The sequence below is a fragment of the Prunus dulcis genome, chromosome 3 (assembly GCF_902201215.1).
Source record: "Prunus dulcis chromosome 3, ALMONDv2, whole genome shotgun sequence".
NCBI classification, from domain to species: Eukaryota; Viridiplantae; Streptophyta; class Magnoliopsida; order Rosales; family Rosaceae; genus Prunus; species Prunus dulcis.
This window is the reverse complement of record NC_047652.1, coordinates 23,195,799-23,219,061: the sequence shown is the minus strand read 5'-3', so window position 1 is coordinate 23,219,061 and position 23,263 is coordinate 23,195,799. Positions and strand designations below refer to the sequence as shown.

Genomic DNA, 23,263 nt, shown 5'->3' with positions numbered 1-23,263 from the left:
GAGACACACTTGCTGGAAGTAGGAAATCCTGATATATTCGAAGTATATCCTGAAATTGGGTCAGAAGACATCATCAAGGAGAGTCCAAAAGAACCTGAGTACCAAAACGAATTCCTTGAGGAAACTCCCGAAGCCAGTGACACTGCAAGTGAAACAGTTAAAGATGATGAAAGTTCAGAACGACATTTTGGCAGTCCATGCATGAAACATGAGGAAAATACACATAGAAAAGGTGAGGCACTGGATGTGGGAAAGGCTAAAGCAGGGGAGGAGGAAGATAGCCAAGGATTTGCTGCTGTAGGACCTATCCAGGAAACAGAGAAGAGCAATATGAATTCAGCAGAACACGAAGGAGAAACTGAGACTAACTTAGTTGAGCAAATTGAATCTGCACACTACGATATTGAAAGACCCTTGAATTTAAATTCTGAGGAGAATGACACAGAAACTTTGAGAGAAAATACCAAAACAATTACCACTGATGAAGCAGAGACACAAGTTATAAACCTTGAACAAAGCTTCAAGAAAGAAGGGAAGGAAGATACAGCAATTCCTAGTTATGAAATCACTAAAGATGAAATTCCTGAAGAAAAGGTAACTAAAAATACCTACTTGAACCCCCTTTTATTGGAACTCAAAAGTTCTTGATTATAAAATTCTGTTAATAATATATCTCAGACCTTTTTCAATGATTCTTTTATCCAATACTTGGTTCATGTTATTTTCTTTGCAGAATATCCTAGAGATAATATAATTCAAAGATATCTTTATGCAGGTTCTTAAAGAACCAGAGATTTCTGGAGGAGGTGAGAGCACCACGTGGGAGCTAAATAAGAATATCGAAATACCTGAAAATATTGTTAATACGTCAACAGTGAAATGTGAAGAAGGTGAGCAGGGAGAAGGTAAGAACACAGCTCCAACAAAAGCTACAGAAGAGGATCACAGAGATGAGGACCCGTTTACCGTCGAAGTGGCTGAAGAAGATCATGACTATAACAGTGCAATCTCGGTTACAGAAACGAGCGCAAAAGTAACATCAAATGATGAAGAAGATGCACCACAGGCCTTGCAGAAATATGAACCAGGAGGGGAGCTTCAAAATGTGCTGGATGTGATGCCTGAGGAAATTAAGACAGAAACATCCAGGGAAAGTGCAGAAGTAATTACCTGCAGAAAAGAGGAAAGAACAATTCAGAACTCACAAGAATCCTCGGACAAAGAAAGGAAAGAACATATAGAAAGCACAAATAATACAGAAGAAAATGACACTGCAGTGGTGGAGGTAAGATTAGGATAAACTTTGTTATGAGTTTTTCTTTCTGGCTTATCATGTGATACGTAATCTCCCATCACCCCCATAGAAACTTTGTTATGAATTCTTTTTTCCCCCCATTTTAGGCATGTACTAAGGCAGCTGATTTGAGTACAATTATAGATGAAAAGAACTTAGAGGAGCAGGAAATTCAGAAACTCTCTTCTTCATTGGTAGTAGAAGAAACAACTAAGGAAATCTCAGAGGAAGAAGAAATCTATGGAGTGATACTAAAAGAAGAGGTCAGCTTGCATACAATATCAGAAATTTTATTTTCTTTAGATGATTTCATTATACTATTATTTTACAAATGCCAATTCACAAATTCATACCCCTAACAGAGAAAGGAAGCACATGCAAAATGTAAGGAGCCCGCTGAGGGAGCAAATCTGACACAAGACTTAAAATCTGAAACTACAGAAGAGAGAACAGAGACAGATAAGGACATCTATGCTCCAATTTCAGAGGGAGAAACGCATGCAGAAGAAAGCAAGAAAACATTTGTTCCAAAAAATCCCTTTCTCTCTGATGTACCCGAGATGGAGATCGAAAAACATTTTCAGGTGAACGATTTGCCTACAGTTAGCAATTTTGACTCTGTGTCCGGAATAGTGAGTCAAGTAACAGGCTTGGAGGAAGCTGAAACAGAGAACCAGGAGCAGGAAAAAAAGAATGATATTGCTCCTGAAGAGAAGGTTCTACCAACCATCTTCACCAGTGAAAAGATTGATGTACAAGAAGAGGAAAATTTCAATTCAAAAGAGAAGTTGGAGAACCAGATTCGAACAACAGCAGATAAACCTGAAACATGCTTGAAAGAAGCTGAAGCAGAAAATAAGGAGCATGTCCAAAATATTGATCCTGAAGAGAAGGGCGGAGAAACCATCTTAACAGATAAAACAGCCTTGGACATTGAAGATATTGCTGTACAAGCAGGGGAAAATTTCAATTCAAAAGACAATTTGGAGGAGCAGATTCCAACAGCTGCAGATGAAGGTGAAACATTCTGGAAGGAAGCTGAAGCAGAAAACAAGGAGGAGATCAAACATACTGATATTGCTTCTGAAGAGAAGGGTCTAGAAATCATCTTAACGGATGAAACGGCCTTGAACATTGAAGACATTAATGTACAAGCAGAGGAAAATTTGAATTCAAAAGACAACTTGGAGAAGCAGATTCCAACATCAGCAGATGAAGGTGAAACATTCTCGAATGAAGCAGAAGCAGAAAAGGAGGAGGAGATCAAACATACTGATATTGCTCAAGAAGAGAAGGGTCTAGAAACCATCTTAACTGATGAGACTGCCTTGGACATTGAAGACATTTATGTCCAAGCAGAGGAAAATTTGAATTCAAAAGACAACTTGGAGAAGCAGATTCCAACATCAGCAGATGAAGGTGAAACATTCTCGAATGAAGCAGAAGCAGAAAAGGAGGAGGAGATCAAACATACTGATATTGCTCCAGAAGAGAAGGGTCTAGAAGCCATCTTAACGGATGAAACGGCCTTGGACATTGAAGACATTTATGTCCAAGCAGAGGAAAATTTCAATTCAAAAGAGAACTTGGAGGAGCAGATTCCAACAGCAGCAGATGAAGGTGAAACATTCTGGAAGGAAGTTGAAGCAGAAAACAAGGAGGAGATCAAACATACTGATATTGCTTCTGAAGAGAAGGGTCTAGAAACCATCTTAACGGATGAAACGGCCTTGGACATTGAAGACATTAATGTACAAGCAGAGGAAAATTTGAATTCAAAAGACAACTTGGAGGAGCAGATTCCAACATCAGCAGATGAAGGTGAAACATTCTCGAATGAAGCAGAAGCAGAAAACAAGGAGGAGATCAAACATACTGATATTGCTCTGGACGAGAAGGGTCTAGAAACCATCTTAACGGATGAAACGGCCTTGGACATTGAAGACATTTATGTACAAGCAGAGGAAAATTTCAGTTCAAAAGAAAACTTGGAGGAGCAGATTCCAACAACAGCAGATGAACATGAATCATGCTTGAAAGAAGCCCAAGCAGAAAATAAGGAGCAGGTCAAAAATACTGATATTATTCCTGAGGAGAAGGGTTTAGTAACCATCTTAACAGATGGAACATCCTTGGACATTGAAGATATTTATGTTCAAGCAGAGGAAACTTTCAACGCAAACGAGAAGTTGGAGGAGCAGATTCCAAAAGCAGTGAATGAAGGTGAAACGTTCTTGAAGGAAGTTGAAGCCCAAAATGAGGAGCAGGCCAAAAATATTGATATTGCTCATGAAGAGAAGGGTCTACCATCCATCTTAACAGATGAAACGGCCTTGGACATTGAAGATAATGATGTACAAGCAGAGGAAAATTTTAATTTAAAAGAGAACTTGGGGAAGGAGATTCAAACAACAGCAGATGAACGTGAAACATTCTTGAAAGAAGCCGAAGCAGAAAATCAGGAGCAGGTAAAAACTACTGATATAGTTCCAGAAGAGAAGGGTCTAGCAACAATCTTAACAGATGAAACATCCTTGGACGTTGAAGATATTGATGTACAAGCAGAGCAAAACTTCAAATCAAAAGAGAACTTGGATGAGCAGATTCCAGCAGCAGCAAATGAAGGCGAAACATGCTTGAAGGAAGCCGAATCAGAAAACAAGGAGCAGACAAAATATATCAATATTTCTCCAGAAGAGAAGGGTCTAGCAACCATCTTAACAGATGAAACAGCATCAGAAATTGAAGATAGTGATGTACAAGCAGAGGAAAATTTCAACTCAAAAGAGAACTTAGAGAAGCAGTTTCCAACAGCAGCAAATGAAGTTGAAACATGCTTGAAAGAAGCCAAAGCGGAAAATAAGGAGCAGGTCAAAGATACTGATATTGTTCATGAGGAGAAAGGTCTAGCGACCGTCTTAACAGATGACACGTCCTTGGACGTTGAAGATATTGATGTGCAAGCAGAGCAAAATTTCAACTCAAAAGAGAACTTGGAGGAGCAGATTCCAACAGCAGCAGATGAAGATAAAACATGCTTTAAGGATGCCGAAACAGAAAACAAGGAGCAGACAAAAACTACTGATATTGCTCCAGAAGAGAAAGGTCTAGCAACCATCTCAGCAGTTGAAATGGCCTTGGACATTGAAGATATTGACGTAAAAGCAGAGGAAAATTTCAACTCTAAAGAGATTTTAGAGAAGCAGATTCCAACAGCAGCAAATGAAGGAGAGACATGCTTGAAGGAAGCCGAATCAGAAAACAAGGAGCAGACAAAAAATATCAATATTGCTCCAGAAGAGAAGGGTCTAGCAACCACCTTAACAGATGAAACGGCATCGGAAATTGAAGATAGTGATGTACAAGCAGAGGAAAATTTCAACTCAAAAGAGAACTTAGAGAAGCAGTTTCCAACAGCAGCAGATGAAGTTGAAACATGCTTGAAAGAAGCCAAAGCAGAAAATAAGGAGCAGGTCAAAGATACTGATATTGTTCATAAGGAGAAAGGTCTAGCGACCGTCTTAACAGATGAAACATGCTTGGACGTTGAAGATATTGATGTACAAGCAGAGCAAAATTTCAACTCAAAAGAGAACTTAGAGAAGCAGTTTCCAACAGCAGCAGATGAAGTTGAAACATGCTTGAAAGAAGCCAAAGCAGAAAATAAGGAGCAGGTCGAAGATGCTGATATTGTTCATGAGGAGAAAGGTCTAGCAACCGTCTTAACAGATGACACATCCTTGGACGTTGAAGATATTGATGTTCAAGCAGAGCAAAATTTCAACTCAAAAGAGAACTTGGAGGAGCAGATTCCAACAGCAGCAGATGAAGATAAAACATGCTTTAAGGATGCCGAAACAGAAAACAAGGAGCAGACAAAAACTACTGATATTGCTCCAGAAGAGAAGGGTCTAGCAACCATCTTAGCAGTTGAAACGGCCTTGGACATTGAAGATATTGATGTAAAAGCAGAGGAAAGTTTCAACTCTAAAGAGATTTTAGAGAAGCAGATTATAACAGCAGCAGATGAAGGTGAAACAGGCTTGAAGGACGCCGAAGCAGAAAATAAGGAGCAGGTCAAAGATACTGATATTGTTCATGAGCAGGTAAAAAATGATATTGCTCCTGAAGAGAAGGTTCTAGCAACCATCTTAACAGATGAGACATCATTGGATGTTGAAGATATTGATGTACAAGCGGAGCAAAATTTCAACTCAAAGGAGAACTTGGAGGAGCATATTCCAGCAGCAGCAGATGAAGATGGAACATGCTTGAAAGAAGCCAAAGCAGAAAATAAGGAGCAGGTCAAAGATACTGATATTGTTCATGAGGAGAAAGGTCTAGCGACCGTCTTAACAGATGACACATCCATGGACGTTGAAGATATTGATGTTCAAGCAGAGCAAAATTTCAACTCAAAAGAGAACTTGGAGGAGCAGATTCCAACAGTAGCAGATGAAGATAAAACATGCTTTAAGGATGCCGAAACAGAAAACAAGAAGCAGACAAAAACTACTGATATTGCTCCAGAAGAGAAGGGTCTAGCAACCATCTCAACAGATGAAACGTCCTTGGACATTGAAGATATTGATGTAAAAGCAGGGGAAATTTTCAACTCAAAAGAGATTTTAGAGCAGCAGATTACAACAGCAGCAGATGAAGGTGAAACAGGATTGAAGGACGCCGAAGCAGAAAATCATGAGAAGGTAAAAAATGATATTGCTCCTAAAGAGAGGGTTCTGGCAACCATCTTAACAGATGAAACGGCATCGGAAATTGAAGATAGTGATGTACAAGCAGAGGAAAGTTTCAACTTAAAAGAAAACTTGGAGAAGCAGATTCCGACTGCAGCAGATGAAGGTGAAACAGGCTTGAAGGAATCCGAATCAGAACACAATGAGCAGGTAGAAAATGATATTACTCCTGAAGAGAAGGTTCTATCAACCATTTTAACAGATGAAACGGCCTTAGACATTGAAGATATTTACGTAGTAGCAGAGGGAAATTTTGACTCAACGGATTTCTTGGAAAATCAGATTCCAACAGAAGCAGGTAAGACCACGGAGCAAAGCTTTCAAGTGCAAAGTCTTGAGGAAGCAGATCCAAAATTGGGAGTTGAAGATGAGAGTCACGAATCAGAAGATCATCCTGAGAAGAATAACATGATAGTTGAACAGGTATGCAATATAATAGAACATGAATGAACATATATATGCATGTGACATGCAAAGCACAAAATTACGTACAAACACTAAATACAAATACAATACAATTTATATCTTTCCTTATTCTTTATGAAGCCGCAATGGTTGCAGGTCTTTGATGAACCAAAGATCACAGGCAGAGAGTTGAACAAAGAAGAAATCCTAGAAGGCAATGTCACCTTTTCACCAGAATCAATTGAAGAAGATGCAGGTAATAACTCCCAAGAAATTGAAAAAGAGATAAAAAATGTCAAAGAAGAGGGAAGCAGTGTAGAGAGCATGAAAGAAGGCAATGGTGATGACCTCTCACCAGAGTATATTCCAGAAGATGAAAGTGAAAAGTTCAAAGAAGACAAAATGGATGCAGTGGAGTGGAAAGAAGAGGTCAGCTTATAAGCCTCCCTCTCTACAGAAAATATTATTTTTCTTTGTATGTATATTTTAAATATAAACTATCTTTTGTGCAGATCCTTGAAGAGTCACGTACTGCTGTAATAGGTGAGAGCACAGTATCTGAGACAAATAAGATTGCTGAAGAAATTCTTAATACTTTGCCAGTGAAATATGAAGAAGGTCAGCAGGGAGAGGGTAACATCCCAGCTTCAGCAAAAGCTTCAGAGGAAGAAGACCCAATTGAGGACACATTTCCTGTCAAGTTGGCTGAAGTCGAGGATGATGATATTAGTACAGTCGCGGTTATAGAAACGAGTGCGAAGGTAATTGGTGAAGAAGGTTCACCACGGGCTGTGCAGAAATATGAACCAGGAGAGGGGCTTCAAAAATTGCTGGATGTGATGCCTGAAGAAACCAAGGCAGAATCATCAAGAGAAAATGCACAAGTAATTACCTGCACAAAGGAGGAAAGAGCAATTCAGAACATAAAAGAATCCAAAGAAGAAGATACAAATGCCATAAATGATACGAAACAAAAAGACACAGGATCGGAGGAGGTAAGATTAGCATCATCAAAATGTTATGACTTTTTCTTATTGGCTTACGCAGGATAAAAAAGACAAGTCACTGATCATATGAACACAGGAAAACATCATGTAGTATTTTAAAAATTGAACTGAAAATTTCTGTGTTCGAAAAATCGGCTAGGCGGGTCTGGGCGCTTGGGCGGGTTGGGTCCCCTTTTTTCTGGTTGAGTTTGAGTCCGATACCGAGAGAGTCTTGGAGGGATATGGAGAGGAGGAAGAGTTGGACTTTTAGAGGCCTAGCTTTTCATTTCAAGGATTTTTCTTTTTTTTTTCTTTTTTTTTCTTTTTTTTTGTGGCGAAATCAAGGATTTTTCTTTGTAGTTCTATTATATGCTTTATGCTTAACTTTTTTACCATGTTTTATATCAATTATGGTACTTTATAATTTATATATCTTTTTATTTTGCATGATTTTGGTATAAACTTATAATTTATAAATACAAAATAATTATATATAAAAAAGAAAAGCCTAGGCCACGATTACTCCTCTAGGCACGAGGGCCTAGCGATTTTTCGAACATCGCAAAAATATATATTTTAGTTTCAGTATTTTCTTAATCCATTGTCTTCAAGGTGCTATAATGCTATAGAAAAGTTCATGTAGATTTGGAAAATGGTTAGGAAGAACTCCTATCAACCAGCAGTTGAAGGCTGACAGCCTTTGTTAATATCAGAAGAAACCTTAGAAGCTACCTGCTATCATCAATAGGGAAACAAATTGTTATATATTGACATTATATGCCTGCTATCCCAGTTTATAATGGTGTTGGAGAGAAACAGTAGAGAACAAGAAACAGGAGTACATGCATTACAGGAAATTCATCCTCAAGAATTCAATGATAAAGAAACAACTGAAGACAACTCCACGGAATATCAGGTCTTGAACACAAGCATAAGCCCTACTGAAATACATGATCCCTTTTGGTCTTCTCTAATCACAAAACTCACACTTATCCATGTAGGCGTGTATTGAGGCAGCTGATTTTAGCCCAAAAATAGTACAAGGAAACTTAGAGGAACAGGCCAATCGGGAACTCTCTTCTTCACTGGTGGGAGACAACACAATTAAGGAAAGCTCAGAGGAAGAAGAAAATTATGTGTCGAATCTGAAAGAAGAGGTCAGCTTGCATACGATATCAAAATCAGTTTTTTCAGATTGTTCCGTGATGTTATTTATTTACACCTGTCAATTTACAAATTTATAACAGAAAAAGGAAGCGCATGAGGAATGTAAAGAGCCCATTGAGGTCACAAATATGATAGAGGAGGAAACAAACTCTGAAACTTTTGAGGACAAAAGAAAGCCAAATGAGGACCTCTGTACTCCTATTTCAGAGGAAGAAACCCATGCAGAAGAAAGTAATTCCTTTCAGTCCGAGGTATCTGAGAAGGATGGCTCCACAGTTATCAATTCTGACTCTGTGTCTGGAATTGTGAGGCACCAAACAGTCTTGAAGGAAGCTGAAGCAGAAAACAAAGAGCAGGTCGAAAATACTGATACTGCTCTTGATGAGAAGGGTCTAGCAACCATCTTGACGGATGGAACTACCTTGGACGTTGAAGGTGTTGATGAACAATCAGATGAAAATTCCAACTCAAAAGAGTTCTCAGAGAGCCAGATTCCAACAGTTGCGGTTGTGGATGAAGGTGAAGAGAAGGTAGGACTTGGAAATATCAATTTAGATGACGCCCCTGTTAACTTTCAAGTGCGAAGTCTTGAAGAAGCAGAACCAACACTGAGAGTTGAAGATGAGAATAATAACATGATAGCTGAAGAGGTATGCAATATAAAATATGATGAGCATATGCATGTGACAGCATGCACACAACACAATTATATAAAAACACTAATTAATCTCATATTTCTAAATTTCTTCCTTTTTCTAGGTGAAGCCTCAACTGTTGGACCAGGTCTTTGATGAACCAAAGAACATTGAGGGAGATTTCAATAAAGGACAAATCATAGAAGCCAATGCTGCAATTTTTTCACCAGAGTTAAAGGAAGAGGGAAGCAGCATAGAGAACATAAAAGAACTCAATGCTAATGACCTCCAACTAGAGTCTATTCCAGAAGATGGAAGTGAAAAGTTCAAAGATGACAAACAGGAAGCAGTGAAGTTCAAAGGAGAGGTTAGCGTATAAGGCTCACTTTGTCCCTAGGGAAAATATTGGTTTGTATTTGTATGTCTATTTTAAATATAATCTTATCTTTTATACAGATCCTTCAAGAGTTACACGCTGCTGGAGTAGGTGAGGGCACCGCATGTGAGACAAGTAAGATTGCTGAAAGGTCTGAAGAAATTTTTTATACTTCACCAGTGAAATATGAAGAAGGTCCACTTGGAGAAGGTAACAGTCCAACTTCAGCAAAAGCTTCAAATGAGGAGGATAAAGATGAAGAAACATTTTCTGTCAAAGTGGATGAAGACGATGATAGCAACAATGGTGCAGTCACAGTGACAGAAACAAGTGAAAAGGTGACATCAAATGAAGAAGGAGATTCATCACAGTCTTTGGAGAAATATGAATTGGGAGAGGAGGTACAGGTTAAAACTAGTGATTTAGCATATGAAAACAAGGTTTACAACCTGGAGGTCAAAGCTTCTTTTGCTGAAAGGACAGCAGAAGAGACAAGCTTGAGAAAGGAAGGGCACAAGGAGGTTTCGGATTTGGCTTTGGAAAAGCTAGATGTTGATGCAACTGAAGAAGAAATCAGAGAAGGATCTGAAATAGTTCCTAAATCTGATTCTCAAAGCATTGATGTAGTTTCCAAAGATGATATCATTGCTTGTCAGGCACTCCACGAAGGGATATCAAAAGAGCAACTTCAAATACCATCTTCTACATTGCTTCCCGAGGAAGAAGAGCTCAAATCTAATCAACACGAGCATGAAACTACAACCCAAGACAAGAATATAGAAGAAGAGCACACACATGAAAGGGAAGTGCCAGCTGATGAAAACACGGGGGATTTATTTTCTGCAGGGTCAGTAGAAGAGGCACACTTGCAAAAGGAAGAACCCAGAGAGCTCAAAGCTTCTGAATTGTCTTTGGAAAAGTTAGATGCCGGTGAAAGTGAAGAAGAAATCAAAGAAAGTTTTGAAAAAGTCTCTAAATCTGATTGTCTAAGCATTGATGCAGTTTCCGAAGATGAAATCATTGCTGATCAAACACTCCTTGAGGGGATAACAGACATGCAACTTCAGATACCATCTCATAGTTTGCTTCCCAAGGAAGAGGAGCTCAAAACTTATGAACACGAACACGGAATTACAACCCAAGACAAATCCATAGAGGAAGAGCATGCCAAGAAAATAGAAATGCCAGCTGATGAAAATGGGGGATATTTTTTTACTGCGAGGTCAGTAGAAGAGACAATCTTGCACAAGGAAGAGCCCAGGGAGCTCAAAGTTTCTGAATTGGCTCCAGAAGAGTTGAATGCTGATGAAACAGAAGAAATCAAAGAAACCTTTGAAACAGTGTCTAAAGCTGATTCTCAAAGCACTGATGTAGTTTCCAAAGATGAGATCATTGCTTATCAGATAGTCCATGAAGGGATATCAAAAGATCAACTTCAGATACCATCTTCTATATTGCTTCATGAGGAAAAGGAGATCAAAGCTTCTGAAGATGAACATGGAACTACCTCGGAAGAGATATGTCCACAAAAGGAAGAGCCCAAGGATGCCAAGGTTTCTGAAATGGCTCTGAAGACACTGGATGCAGATGAAACTGCAGAAGAAACAGAAGAAACTTGTGAAACAGCAAATAAATTTGCTTCTCAAAGCATTAATGTAGTTACCGAAGATGAAGTTGTCGATGATCAGACACTCTGTAAAGTGATATTAAAAGAGACTCCATCTACTGCATTGCTCACAGGTGAAACGAAGCATGCCACAATCACTACGACAGAAGAAGAAAACATGAGCAATGTGCAAATACAGGATGATGAGAACGGAAACGCTACAAGCACTTCAGAAGAGAAAAGCTTGCCAAAGGAAGAGCCAAGCGAACTCAAAGTGTCTGATGTTGAGCTTTACTCTAGTAAAGAATTACAAAAGGAAAGTTCAAATGAAGTTCATGAGGAAGAACGGAGCTCTCTGATAGGAGTTCCAGAAGTAGAGCCTCATGAAGATGAAGAAGGGGAAAGATATGATGATTCTCTATTGGGGAACCAGAAAACCACAGAACTAAAAGGAACAACCATGGAAGCCTCCAATCTTGACATTGAAACAAGTGAAAATGCTTCTGACTGTGCTCCAGAAGAAGGCTTCAGCAGATCACAAGATGCTACGATAAACGGAGAGCACCTAAAGAATGAAGCAAATGAAACAAATGAAACCATAAAGAATGAAGTTTCAAATGAACAGAAGCATCTTGAGGTAGCAATCTCTGATTCAAGGGCAGAAGAGAGGTGGTGTGAGACAACAATTGAAGCAAATGAAACCAGGAAGAATGAAGTTTCAAATGAAGAGGTTAGATAATGAAATTGGACCGTACTTAGATATTAAATTTCATCTCTCTAGTTCTCTTCTTCCCTTTCCCCAAACACCCTCCTCCTTTATTTTCTGTTCTCGCATTGCAATTTCTGTATTAACTTAGGCGGAAACTTAAAACAGATCGAGGCCGAAAAGCTAGAGGCAAAAGATTTGCGGCCGATTTCTGTTAGTGGAGAAAACATCAGCCATAGAGAACAAGAAAATGAGTTGATAGCTGAAAAATATGAAGGAGAGAAGAGTGAATCATTTAGTACCGCAAGAAATGAAAATCAGGACAACGAGGTTAGAGCATAGACAGCATTCTTCTCTTAGTTTTTCATTATGTGTGAAGTTCAATCTTTAAAGATTCTGTTATCTATACTCATGCAGGAATCCCCGAAAGAAACTACACAAGTGGCCAAACATTTAACTGAAGACAAAGAACTTCAAACTGAAGAGAATCTGTGTGACACAACAGTTGAAGCAAATGAAAAAATTAAGACTGGACTTTCAAATGACGAGGTCAAATATACAATTGGACTACCCCATCATATTTTTTTTCCTGCAGTTATCTATATATTAGAGAAAGTACTAACACGGGGTATATTATCAGATCAAGGAGGATAAGGAACTTCCAAAGGATTCTGAGGCAGACTCTGTCAGAGAAGAGAGCCATCAAGAAAAAAAAGCAATAGCTGAAGAGTATCAAGTAGAGAAGACCAGTGAAAGTTCTGTGATCAGAAAAAATGAAAATCGGGGCGAGGTCAGTGAATAGAAAACAAACGTTCTTAATTACCATTTTAACATAAATCCTCATAACCTATAATATTGAATATTTCATCTATAATTCAGTTGCCTGAGGAGAAAGATACAACAGCTAGCAAAGAAGTGCAAACTGAAGAGGAAGAAGAAGAGCACGAAAATGCTGAAGAAGTAAAAATATATGAAGAGACGGGAGAAAATGAACACACAAATGCAGAGCCAGGCTATGATTCTCCCGTCATTGTAGAAGCCTCTAGAGATGCTGATGCTAAGATTTCACATAAGAAATCCCATAATATCCTTTCGGGTATCAAGCATTCAATATCCAAGGTGAAGAAAGCCATTACCGGCAAGTCTTCTCATTCAAAGACACAATCAGAAAAATAAATAAATAAAAAACAAAACCAAGTCGGTTCCGACAGTTGAAGAATTGGATGAATAAAGGTTTTATGTGGGTGTGCTTTTTATAAGAGGTTTGAGTGTGGTATGTGTGCTTGTGCAGCTTGTATAAGTTCAATATTCTTTATTTGTATAAAGTGAGTTAAAGAATTGCCTGATTGTAAATTTGTAATCTTTTTGCCAATTTCTGGTGCATTCTGTTTAGGCATATATACAAGAAAATGGAGTGTACAGAGCCATTGTGTTCATCACTTTGATTATTTGAGTGAAATTTTATTTTATTTTTCTCAATTCTTATATCTAAATCACGCATACCAACGTTAAATCTCAAAAAAGAAACATACCAAGAGATACCATTACTGAAGCTACCTATAAGTTACCAATATGCACATATAATAAAAATGAACTAGCTAGCTAGCTATTCAATGTATGGCGTGAACCAAACAGTTTGAGTATTGAATAGGCTAGTACGAGGGTGATCATTGGGAACAATAAAACGCTGGATGTTCTTGTTTGTCAAGGAAAACACCCCAAAGTCGCGTCCCATCCACGGTGATGCTAAACAAGGATTATCGAAAGCAAAACAAATGCAATTTCCTTCAACTCTCTTCTTATAATCGCCATAATTGAGACTGAGGCTTGTAGCAGAGATGAGCTTGTTGCTTGCCTTGCTCAGGAACAATATCCTATCGCCGCCGATGTCTTCAACCTCTACCCACTTAGGACCATTGTTGTTATATTCAAGCTTGAACACTCGGAATCCTTTAGTTTGAGGTGGAATGACATAATTGTGACCTAAGAGGGACTGGGGAATTATTGGATCCTTTTCATAAGCAAAACTAGTGTCATGGAGAATCAGAAACAGCTCCTTTGTTGTAGGATCTGTTGCTAAGCGAGGGCTTTCCTTTTCGGTAACATATGCGACGCCACCCGTAGTGTTAGAGGACAGGGAACGAACTGGCCTTGGATGAAGCATAACCAACTTTTGAGGCGGCCCGCTGTACTTATTACCAGGAGGCCCGGCATTGGCATGGCCTTCAGCATGTAACATTTGGAGATCGTACACGATCAAAAACTGTGCTGCATCCTGATTTGCAGCATATAATTTCCCATCAATTATTTCTATATCCAGAGGAGTGAAGCGTGTACCCTCTAGCACTGGCTCAATGAGGGTCCATGATTTATCTGTTGGTCTACAAAAGGCCAAATAAAGGCCTTCCCCACAAAGGCCAGCCACAAGACATGATGAGTTTATTATCTGATGACAATGATGATGATCATCTGATTTTGACCACCACGACGTCGTTAGCAACGGCAATGAAGAGGCTACCACTTTCTTGAAAAAGAAAGGTCTGGTGCCGTACATGTATGGAATGGTGGATTGTGATGGCAGCATGACCCGAACACCTGAAATTGGGTTCAAGAAGAAGTTGAGGGTAGTATAAGGGTACTTGAGATGATAATCTCGCAAGGCGTGCAAGCAGAATGACCACGGATACAAAAAACCCTCAGGACGCCAAAATTCACTATCAACCATAATCAACCACCCCTCGATGGAACCAACACAATCTCGCCTGCTTATATAGTCGTTAGAGCCAAACGACGACGACTTGTGAGTTTTGTTGTCACTTAGACTCAAGAAGTAATGATCTTTGAGAGAGAACGGGTGTGAACGGAGCATGAGCCAGGGAATCTCAAGTTGAGGAAAAGGAGGGCAACGCTTAACTGGTAGGGCGGCTCTCCAAGAACGGCATACGGCGCCACAACGGAGATAGTCTGGGAGGCATAGCCGTTGCAGAATCAATTGCATGATTTCTTCTGGGAGTTCATCAGCCCACCTGCTTGTAGCAGTGGTACTGATCACTGCTTGAATTGCTCTTCTTATCCTCAGCATCGCCATTGTGATCTTGTGGCGACTAAAATGTCGAGGGAGAGAGAGCAACAACTTTCTCGACAGGCGGTAGTATGTGAATGTGGCCTGAAAAATTGCAAAACCAACTTGTGTCCATTTCAACCTTGTGTTCCTAGAAACTTTTCTAATCGGCATGTTCTCCTGCATGCATATGTAGGACAACCAAGCAGCCACCAAACTCGTCTCAAGACGGAGGGGCTAAGGGGATGTGCAAGGAGGAAGGAGGGGAGGGAAGAGGAGGAAGAGAGGGACGGAGGCCTTCGGGGACGGTGGCTAAAACTTCTCTCTTAAGGTTTTCTCACTTAGGGTTTAGCTTTTTTTTTCTATTTTTGTGTGGGTACAGATTGTTCTTCGAAGTATATCCGTGGGATTATGTTTTTGACACAAGTTTTGACATAATTTTTTGGCATTAGATTACTCCACTTTCAATGATTGAGATTAAACCTCACATGATAAGTAGTTTTTATTTTTTAAATAGACAATCATTAATTTTATTCTCTCTCTCATAAAAATAAAAGAAATAATTTTCTCTCTCCTCGCTTTTTTCTCGGAGACGTAATCCCAGCTGCCTCTTTAATATCAAATATTTATTAAGGTGTAATAAATAAAGAATTTCACCAAAAACTAAAGGCCCAAACCGTGAAGAGTCTCTTCAGTTTCCCCTTCTTCCCGCACATGCATATGCAGCCATCAATTCATCTTCAGTAGTTTTTTCTTTTATGTCAAAGCATTTCTCCTATCTTAATATAGATATTGTATCATCAAAATATTGGAGCACCCACAAGATATTTCCTCCAACTCTCAGTCGCATATCTCCGGGAAAATTAATTAAATTTCAAGTCAACTTCCAATCATAGTTGTAGCCAATTTCTAGAATGGTAAATGCCCAATTTATTAAGCTCATGATTCACAACAATCTGTAGCTCAAAGAATGACTTTCCCCCCAAGGCTACCTATGTATATTGTATAACCCCGACAATGCCAGGTACCATCTTGGACATTGTTCATCTCTAATAATGTTTTGATATTCCTGTTCACATTGTAAAACTACCATCTATAAGTTTTCAAGCATAAAAATCTTAATCAAAATTAAGCCATTTGTCTACTTTCAATGATCTAAAGAATTTCAATAGTTCCAAAAGGATAGCTGCCAGTCATAGAACATCATTTTTAATCATGAATGGTGATTCAAATTAAAGAAGTTCTAAGCTCATCTAATTGGTAAAAGTGAAGGTTGATCAGTGGAACTTGCCTTCTTCACGAGATAATCAACAAGTGTTGTGGCATCAAATTTTCACTTTGTATTCTCTCTCTATTAAAATGATAAAAGTTCTTAATGAAAAAAAAAAAAAAAAAACAGTAATAGTCAAAATTTCAGATATGAGAAGATTAAAATCTCTAAATCACACCCTCAAAAGAGATGGAGGTCTTTTCTGGTTTCATGAAAGAGAGGGAGGGAGGAGACTCTTGTTGCAGATAAAGAGAGAAAAAGATATCAATATTTTTTATGGTCTCATGAAAGAGGGTGAGAGAGATGTGTGTGAGAAAGAAGGGAGATTACCAAGAAAAAGGGAGGAGAGAGAAAATTATTTCTTTTATTTTTATAGTGAGAGAGAAAATAAAATTAATGATTGTCTAGTTAAGAAATTAAAATTATTTCCCATATCAAGTTTAATCTCAACCACTGAAAGTAGAATAATCTAATGACCCAAAAAGTAGAGCAATTTATTTATTTTTATTTTTTTAATTTCCTAGAAGAGAGTCCACGTCCTTGTGGGTCTCAATTTCCATGCAAACGTGGGGGTTTCTGATATGGATCCGGATCCGGATCCCTTAATATAACATTGGAACAGGTGAAACTCTACTTTTTAGGATTTGGAGTTTTTCATTAGAATTGAAAGTAATAGCCTTTGCGTTAGATTTTAAATTTTATTTTATTTTAGTTTGAATTGATATCATTTATTTATCTACAATGACAAATTTTTAGTTAACTTGAAAATGTTAATTTTTAATTATCTAGCATGCAAGTGAAAAAATATATATATGTATATTGTGATACAATATGAAGGGGCCTAATTCTTTACTTTAGCCCTGGCCCTCAAAAACTCAAGACTGACGAACAAATAACTTCGCAAAAACTTACGCAAGTTGGCAATAAATAAATGATTGTATGGAAAATGCTCCAATAGGTTCAAACATTACCAGATATTAGAGAAATCAGCAGTCTATAACGAAATCAAACAAGAAAATTTCCTTGGCCACACTACCAAGTCTCGCTCCGAAACAGCAACTCAATAACAAAACCATAGAAGGTAATTTTCTCAGGCATCTTAACCTTCCTTTGATTTTTGAGATTCTTTAAGTTTTCTCTTCCGTTCCCTGATGACATCAATATGGTCCTTCTTTCGTTTTATCCCTTTCTGTATGAAAGAAATATCCAGGACAAAATATTATTGCATTTGATATATAGTACATGTAATTTCTGAAGTTTTTTATAAGATCCATGAAAATAGCATGACGGCATCAACAAATTTACCTCCGCGGCTTCAAGTTTACCCCTCTTCCTACGGGACAAGCTCAATTTAGCCAATTCACTATCATCATCAAATTCTTCCTTATCCTCGGTCTCCTTGCCGGAGATATGATTATCTATATTCGAGACAGATGATGAATGCGGGACGCCATGAACCTCCTTATTCAATTCATCATGATACTGCCTCTCAAGAGCCATCATCTGTACAGCATCAGAATTCAGTTAGCATCAATCAAGTAGTTTTGATGTCTCTATGCACATGATGAAATTAAATGGCAGAAAAATATCACACATCTAAGCATCATGCTACATTCTTTAAAACTTGTTTACCTTCTTCTTTTTCTCAACAGCTTCTTTTGCTTTTGCTCGGTCAATTACACCTTCAGCCAGTAATTTCTGAGGATCTTCCAAATCTTCTTTTCCCACACCTGGTAGGGGGAGGACTTCACTTCTGCCAGCAGTCTTCCATTGTTTAATGGTCTCAGCATAGTCAGGTACGTAACCTTCTGCCTCATTGTCAACAAATGGTGACAAGTGTGGGGGAGGATCCCTGTTCAAAGAGCAACCAAATTAACAACATTACCAGTCATAAACTTCTATTATCAAATAGAGCAATTATAATCACAGGTAAGGAGTAAATCAAGGTCTATCAGTTCATGTAACCTATTAACCAGAAGCTGAGGACATAGCCAATGAGACTTATTAGTTAATTCATCGTGTCTCCTAATATTACCTTCCCGCCAAATAACCCCCAGTTGGTAAAATGATCCGAGCATTTATACAATCATAAACCCATTGTGGTTGAACATATTCCCTGGCAAGGGTCTGACGGCCATGCATTGGCCTGTCAACAATCTACAAAATAAACAAGCACTCTTGTCAGCCCTGTAATACAGATCAATGTTTTTCTTTTGTGGGAGGTGGGGTACCAAAGATCAGTCGACGACTCCGCCATATAGAAGTAACAGCATACCTGGTGGGTAATGCTCTCATCATTTTCCTCAAATGGAGCCCCATCACCTTCCCAAGAAACAGTGCCACCAAAAGCAGGAACAACAAAAAGCAATGACTCTCTGTAAACCTGAACATAGAAAAAAAAATTACAAGAAACACAAGCACAATTTCTATTGCCAATCAACTAAAAGAAACCAAATTACAACAGATTTTCATATTAATCATGATGGGAGTTGCACTTTGATTATTATAAGAAAAATTAATTGCGTTATTATATTCTTTTATATTAAAACACCTTTAAGGCCTCACCCATCAGACCTATTTATTGGTAGGAAATTAATTTTTTGTAAATAAGATCTCTTCTAAGTTCCAATTTAAAACTTCTAAGACTCACCTCACGGTTCAAGAAAAATTTCATATCCTTGAAGAGTTTCTTACACTCTCTTGTATCATCATCCTCTTCTTCCTCGCCAGCAACATCTTTAACAAGGTGCATTAATGCACCAGGTTCATTAGAAGGGAGTTGATGCTGAAGTTGGGCAAGCCTTAATTCAGACTCACTAACTGAATCCCCAATCTGCTGGCTCTCAACATTCCCTGATCCAGACAAACTTGAAGCTTGAGGATCCAACACAGCGGACCGAGAGTTAGCATCGAAGTATCTTGATAGTGCATAAAGATCTGCAAAGTTGAGAAAACTAAATCATACTGATGCTCCATTAACAGATATACACAAGCATACAATCCAACTCAACAATGCTAAAAACCCCAAAAGACAAGCTAAGATGTAGCTTATCTCAAGAAAGTAGTAAAATTGCATACCAGCTGCTAAAGCTTCTAATCGAGGATCAAGAATGGGCGGATACTTCACATTTATGGAACGATATAAATGACAATTCACAAATGCAAGAAGAGCCTGCACCATAGGTGGAGAAAAACTTTATTTCACGTAATTGGTTCATTGGAAGAATAAGAAAAGTAAATATATTCAACTATCAAAACATCTTTTACAGTACATGCATTGATAAGGAATAAATTGAAATTCAATGTAAAATATATAACCTCATAAAATTCCAAAAAGTTTAGCATGATATTGAAGTCAATATCCTCAGTCAAAACTTGCTGCAAGGGGTGAGGGGTCAACCATGTGACTTTTTGCCCCTTAACCTCGGCCTGCATGGACAAACAATGCAAACATATAACACAAAATGCACAGTATAAAGATTAAAATAAGCAGTGTACAGTATGTAACCACACCTGATAATATATGCCCTTGACAGATACAAAGACTTTGCGCAATTTATGAGTCCGAGATATATAAGCTTGCCATTCATGACTCAGCCTACCAATAAAGAAACACAAAGATCACGAAATGATTAACACTTGGAACTATCTAAACATCATTTCATAGTTCAAACGCCATTCTTCTTTTCATTTTTTTCATTTTTGGCAGAATTCAGGTATCTACCTTCGACAGTTATGTATGCGTTTCACTTCAATTCTTTCCTCTATAGCAGGTAATGCTGCAAAGAGGTGAACCATGGTGAGACAGTCATCCAAATCTCTAAGTGCATCAATGAAATTTGGATACCTGCAAAATCAAACATACCAAAAAACAATTTTCAGAAGCTCAGCATACCATCAGAGACATGCAACTAACTTTTTGGCAACAAGAAAAAGTTAGCAAACCTCTGCAAAATAATTTTATCTAATCTGTAAGTGGGTCTCCTTTGTCTCAGAAGATTTGCGCGATCCCGGTTCTTCTTCGCATCTGCTTTCTTTACTTTTCTCTCATATGCCCTGATCTCTCTCAAACGCTCAAGTAATGGTTCGTGTTGAATGAATGAAACATCCTTCAAGTGATAATAGGTATGGTGATTTCCTTTCACCTTTTTCTTCGGCTCCCGGGGAAAAACACCCTTTAAAATACAAAGTTTCCTAAAATTTCCACAAGAACAATAAAAAGAATCAATACATAACAAAACTCCTTTTTCTTTCCAAACGAAATAGTCTAAGATAATTCAACCAGCACCTGGTTAACATTATAATAAAGCTCGAACTAACCTGAATACATAAACCCTAACAAATATGTAAACAGAAGTTGTATAAATATGTACACAGAAGTTGTATAAAATCACGTGAAAATATAGAAATTGCAACTTTAATGTGTACCTGAAGAGGGGTAGACTGACTTGAAGTTGCTTGACGGCTTGTGACCTAGTGATGTACCTCGCTGCATTTCCTTCCTTTTTCTTTCCCTGCAAATACGAAATAAAATTAAGGAAAAGTGTTAGAAAATGTTTAAATTATGTATTGGAAAGTTTGATTTGAATATTGATACAGCTTAATTTATCGAACACGGGCAGGCGAAATATAACTCACAGGAGGCCTGTAATGCTTATGCTTAACCATGGCTGCGGTGATGCTGAGACTGACAGAGGGAGAAAGAAGCGCGAGGAGGCTGAAGAAGATGTAATGTTATGTGTAAGTTTAGGTTAAGGGACTTAAGAGTGGAACCGACTTCACGTTGGTCAGATGGTTCGGGTGCGGGTTTGTGCTTGCTCGGGTTTGTGTGCTGTACATGGGCTTGAGACCAATTATATAAGAAATGTCTGGTTTAGGCCAGGCCCAAAACTAATAAGGACGGTCCAGACGGTCCAATTTGAGTGGTGGAGTGTACTCAAAAAATGTCGTTTGTAACCTTATGCTTTGTTTATAGGGGGAGTGTGTATATAATAAATGGTACAATGTGAATTATGGATAGATAGAGAGCTAGGGTTTTTCTTTTTCCAACAAGCAAGCATGTCCCACTGCCCAATAATTAATTGTGTATGATATTTTCTTCATCTTTTTTCCAATTTATCAGTTGTACATTTCACTATGAGAAATATAAAAACGATGTTAATTGCCAAATAAACATGAAACAATGCAAGAACGGAGCTATAATTGTAAAATTAGGAGGGCCGAAATAGAAAACACAAGTATATTTTATTTTTAAAGAGACCATTAATTTAAATTACAAATTGTCTATTAGTAAGTTTTATATACTACATTATATAATATAGAAGAGATATCAAAAAAATGGAGAGGAGAGAAGGGGGTGGGGGTTGGTTAGGGAGGGAAGAGCAGGGCCACTCTTGGCCTAACACATGATGGATAAATTTAGGGCATGTTTACGTATCAGTAATGGGTATGGGAGGAAAGGGAATGATTTCCATTCCTGACTTCCCCTGCGTTTACTTGCAATCAGGAATGAAAAAATAAATGGGCCCCATCTCAAAATCCGTAATCACATTCCCTCAAAACTAGGTATCAGATCGACTAGGGGGGACTAGTCGATACGATTCCCATTCCTGCTTTCTCTTATTAACTTCCAAAAATACCCTTACCACTTTACTATAATTCCAAAATAACTCAAACCCTAAAAAAAATAAAAATACACGCTAGAAGGAGTTCAAACAACTCAAACCCTTAACGTTACAACACAGCCTCCCTGGAGCAGCAGAAACTATGTAAGTCACTCCATCTATCTATCTATCCACCTTTTTCTTTTTCTTCTATCTTCTGTCTTCACATTCATCGCAAAACAAAGTATATGATCATGGATAAATAAATTGATGATATTGTCATAGTTAACCATGTTGGTAGTATATGAATGAAGAGAGATGGCGTTGGGTTTGGAAAATCTTATAGCTGGTGCAGAATGTATTTTGTCAAAGTGGAATGTCATTATCTTCTGTTTATGAATTTCTTAGTGTTACTATTCTAAGACTTGCAGTTTGTTTAGGTAATTACTACAAAGTGATTGCTGCCGTTTGGAGTTCCAATTGCAGCATCAGTTTTTGTCTAAAGCTTAATATTCCAAGGAATTTCTTCATGTTTTTACTTGTGATTTAACAAGATTTTATTGTTTTGTAGTTAGGCTAGTTTGCATTTAATTTTGAATTTTGGTGTAGGGCTTTCAACTAGTAAACCATTTGAGGTATTATTGACAATCGTATGAAATGTACTTTGACCATTTCCTCAACTAATGGGGGTTGATGATTCCCTTAACTTGTGGGGGTTATCGTCCTAAGAACTTTTTATTAATTATTATTATTTTGTCAAAGTGGAATGTCATTATCTTCTGTTTATGAATTTCTTAGTGTTACTATTCTAAGACTTGCAGTTTGTTTAGGTAATTACTACAAAGTGATTGCTGTCGTTTGGAGTTCCAATCAATGGATATGTGATAATTACTACATACGTGATAATTACTAGAGTCTCCTTTCCATTCCATAATTCTATTATTGTTGTCATATACAGAACAAGGATTAGGCTTAGGTAACCAATATTTTTATTATTGTCACAAATATTTCTGGGTCTCCCCTCGCATTGTGTTGATCAGAAAAGGAAAAGAGGAAAAGCCTTCATGCCATAGATCAGCTGTTTCTTTTTTGTTTTAGTTTTTGGTTTTTCCCAATATCCTTTTACAAATTTCGATGTCTCGTGTTGATCAGGATCTTTTTACATATGTTAAACTGTTTTTCATATCACAGATATATATATATTTTTCATATCACAGAATCTTTTGATATCTTGAATAATATACATATCTTGAATAATATGCTATTGGAACAAATGCTGGAAATGCTGATGATGATGAAGAAGACGTTAGGCGAGATGATGCAAGTGTTCATCAGAATAGAAGTGTGGGTGATGATTTTATTGAGGAGATGTTTTCACATCCTGATGGTGGGTCACAATA

At 37.9% G+C, this 23,263-nt stretch overlaps 3 protein-coding genes across 4 annotated transcripts; 1 reads left to right on the top strand and 2 right to left on the bottom strand.

Annotated features, from left to right (window-relative positions):
- Window positions 1–91: 91 nt before the first annotated feature.
- On the top strand, window positions 92–13,408 carry LOC117622530. The gene is given in 16 exon segments (XM_034353244.1): window positions 92–244; window positions 247–594; window positions 776–1,285; window positions 1,402–1,557; window positions 1,657–6,471; window positions 6,595–6,882; window positions 6,966–7,448; window positions 8,233–8,355; window positions 8,441–8,596; window positions 8,687–9,256; window positions 9,366–9,608; window positions 9,698–11,953; window positions 12,098–12,259; window positions 12,347–12,478; window positions 12,570–12,719; window positions 12,809–13,408. Coding segments are annotated over 16 exon segments (10,725 nt in total). The 5' UTR covers window positions 92–208; the 3' UTR covers window positions 13,106–13,408.
- Window positions 13,409–13,535: 127 nt separating this feature from the next.
- Window positions 13,536–15,017, bottom strand: LOC117622019. Its single transcript, XM_034352527.1, has one exon. It carries the CDS (start codon window positions 15,015–15,017, stop codon window positions 13,536–13,538), a length of 1,482 nt encoding a protein of 493 aa, XP_034208418.1.
- Window positions 15,018–17,153: 2,136 nt separating this feature from the next.
- On the bottom strand, window positions 17,154–21,023 carry LOC117623071 (pescadillo homolog). Of its 2 annotated transcripts, XM_034353922.1 has the most exons (13): window positions 20,899–21,023; window positions 20,689–20,774; window positions 20,206–20,454; window positions 19,985–20,107; window positions 19,774–19,858; window positions 19,579–19,689; window positions 19,339–19,432; window positions 18,911–19,197; window positions 18,536–18,643; window positions 18,296–18,417; window positions 17,893–18,112; window positions 17,566–17,763; window positions 17,154–17,449 (listed from the first exon to the last, which is right to left on the bottom strand). In XM_034353922.1, exons 1-13 carry the CDS (start codon window positions 20,926–20,928, stop codon window positions 17,360–17,362), a joined length of 1,803 nt encoding a protein of 600 aa, XP_034209813.1. In that variant the 5' UTR covers window positions 20,929–21,023; the 3' UTR covers window positions 17,154–17,359. The 2 variants fall into 2 exon arrangements, with proteins under 2 accessions (XP_034209813.1, XP_034209814.1); XM_034353923.1 differs by lacking the exon at window positions 19,579–19,689.
- Between the last annotated feature and the right edge of the window lie 2,240 nt (window positions 21,024–23,263).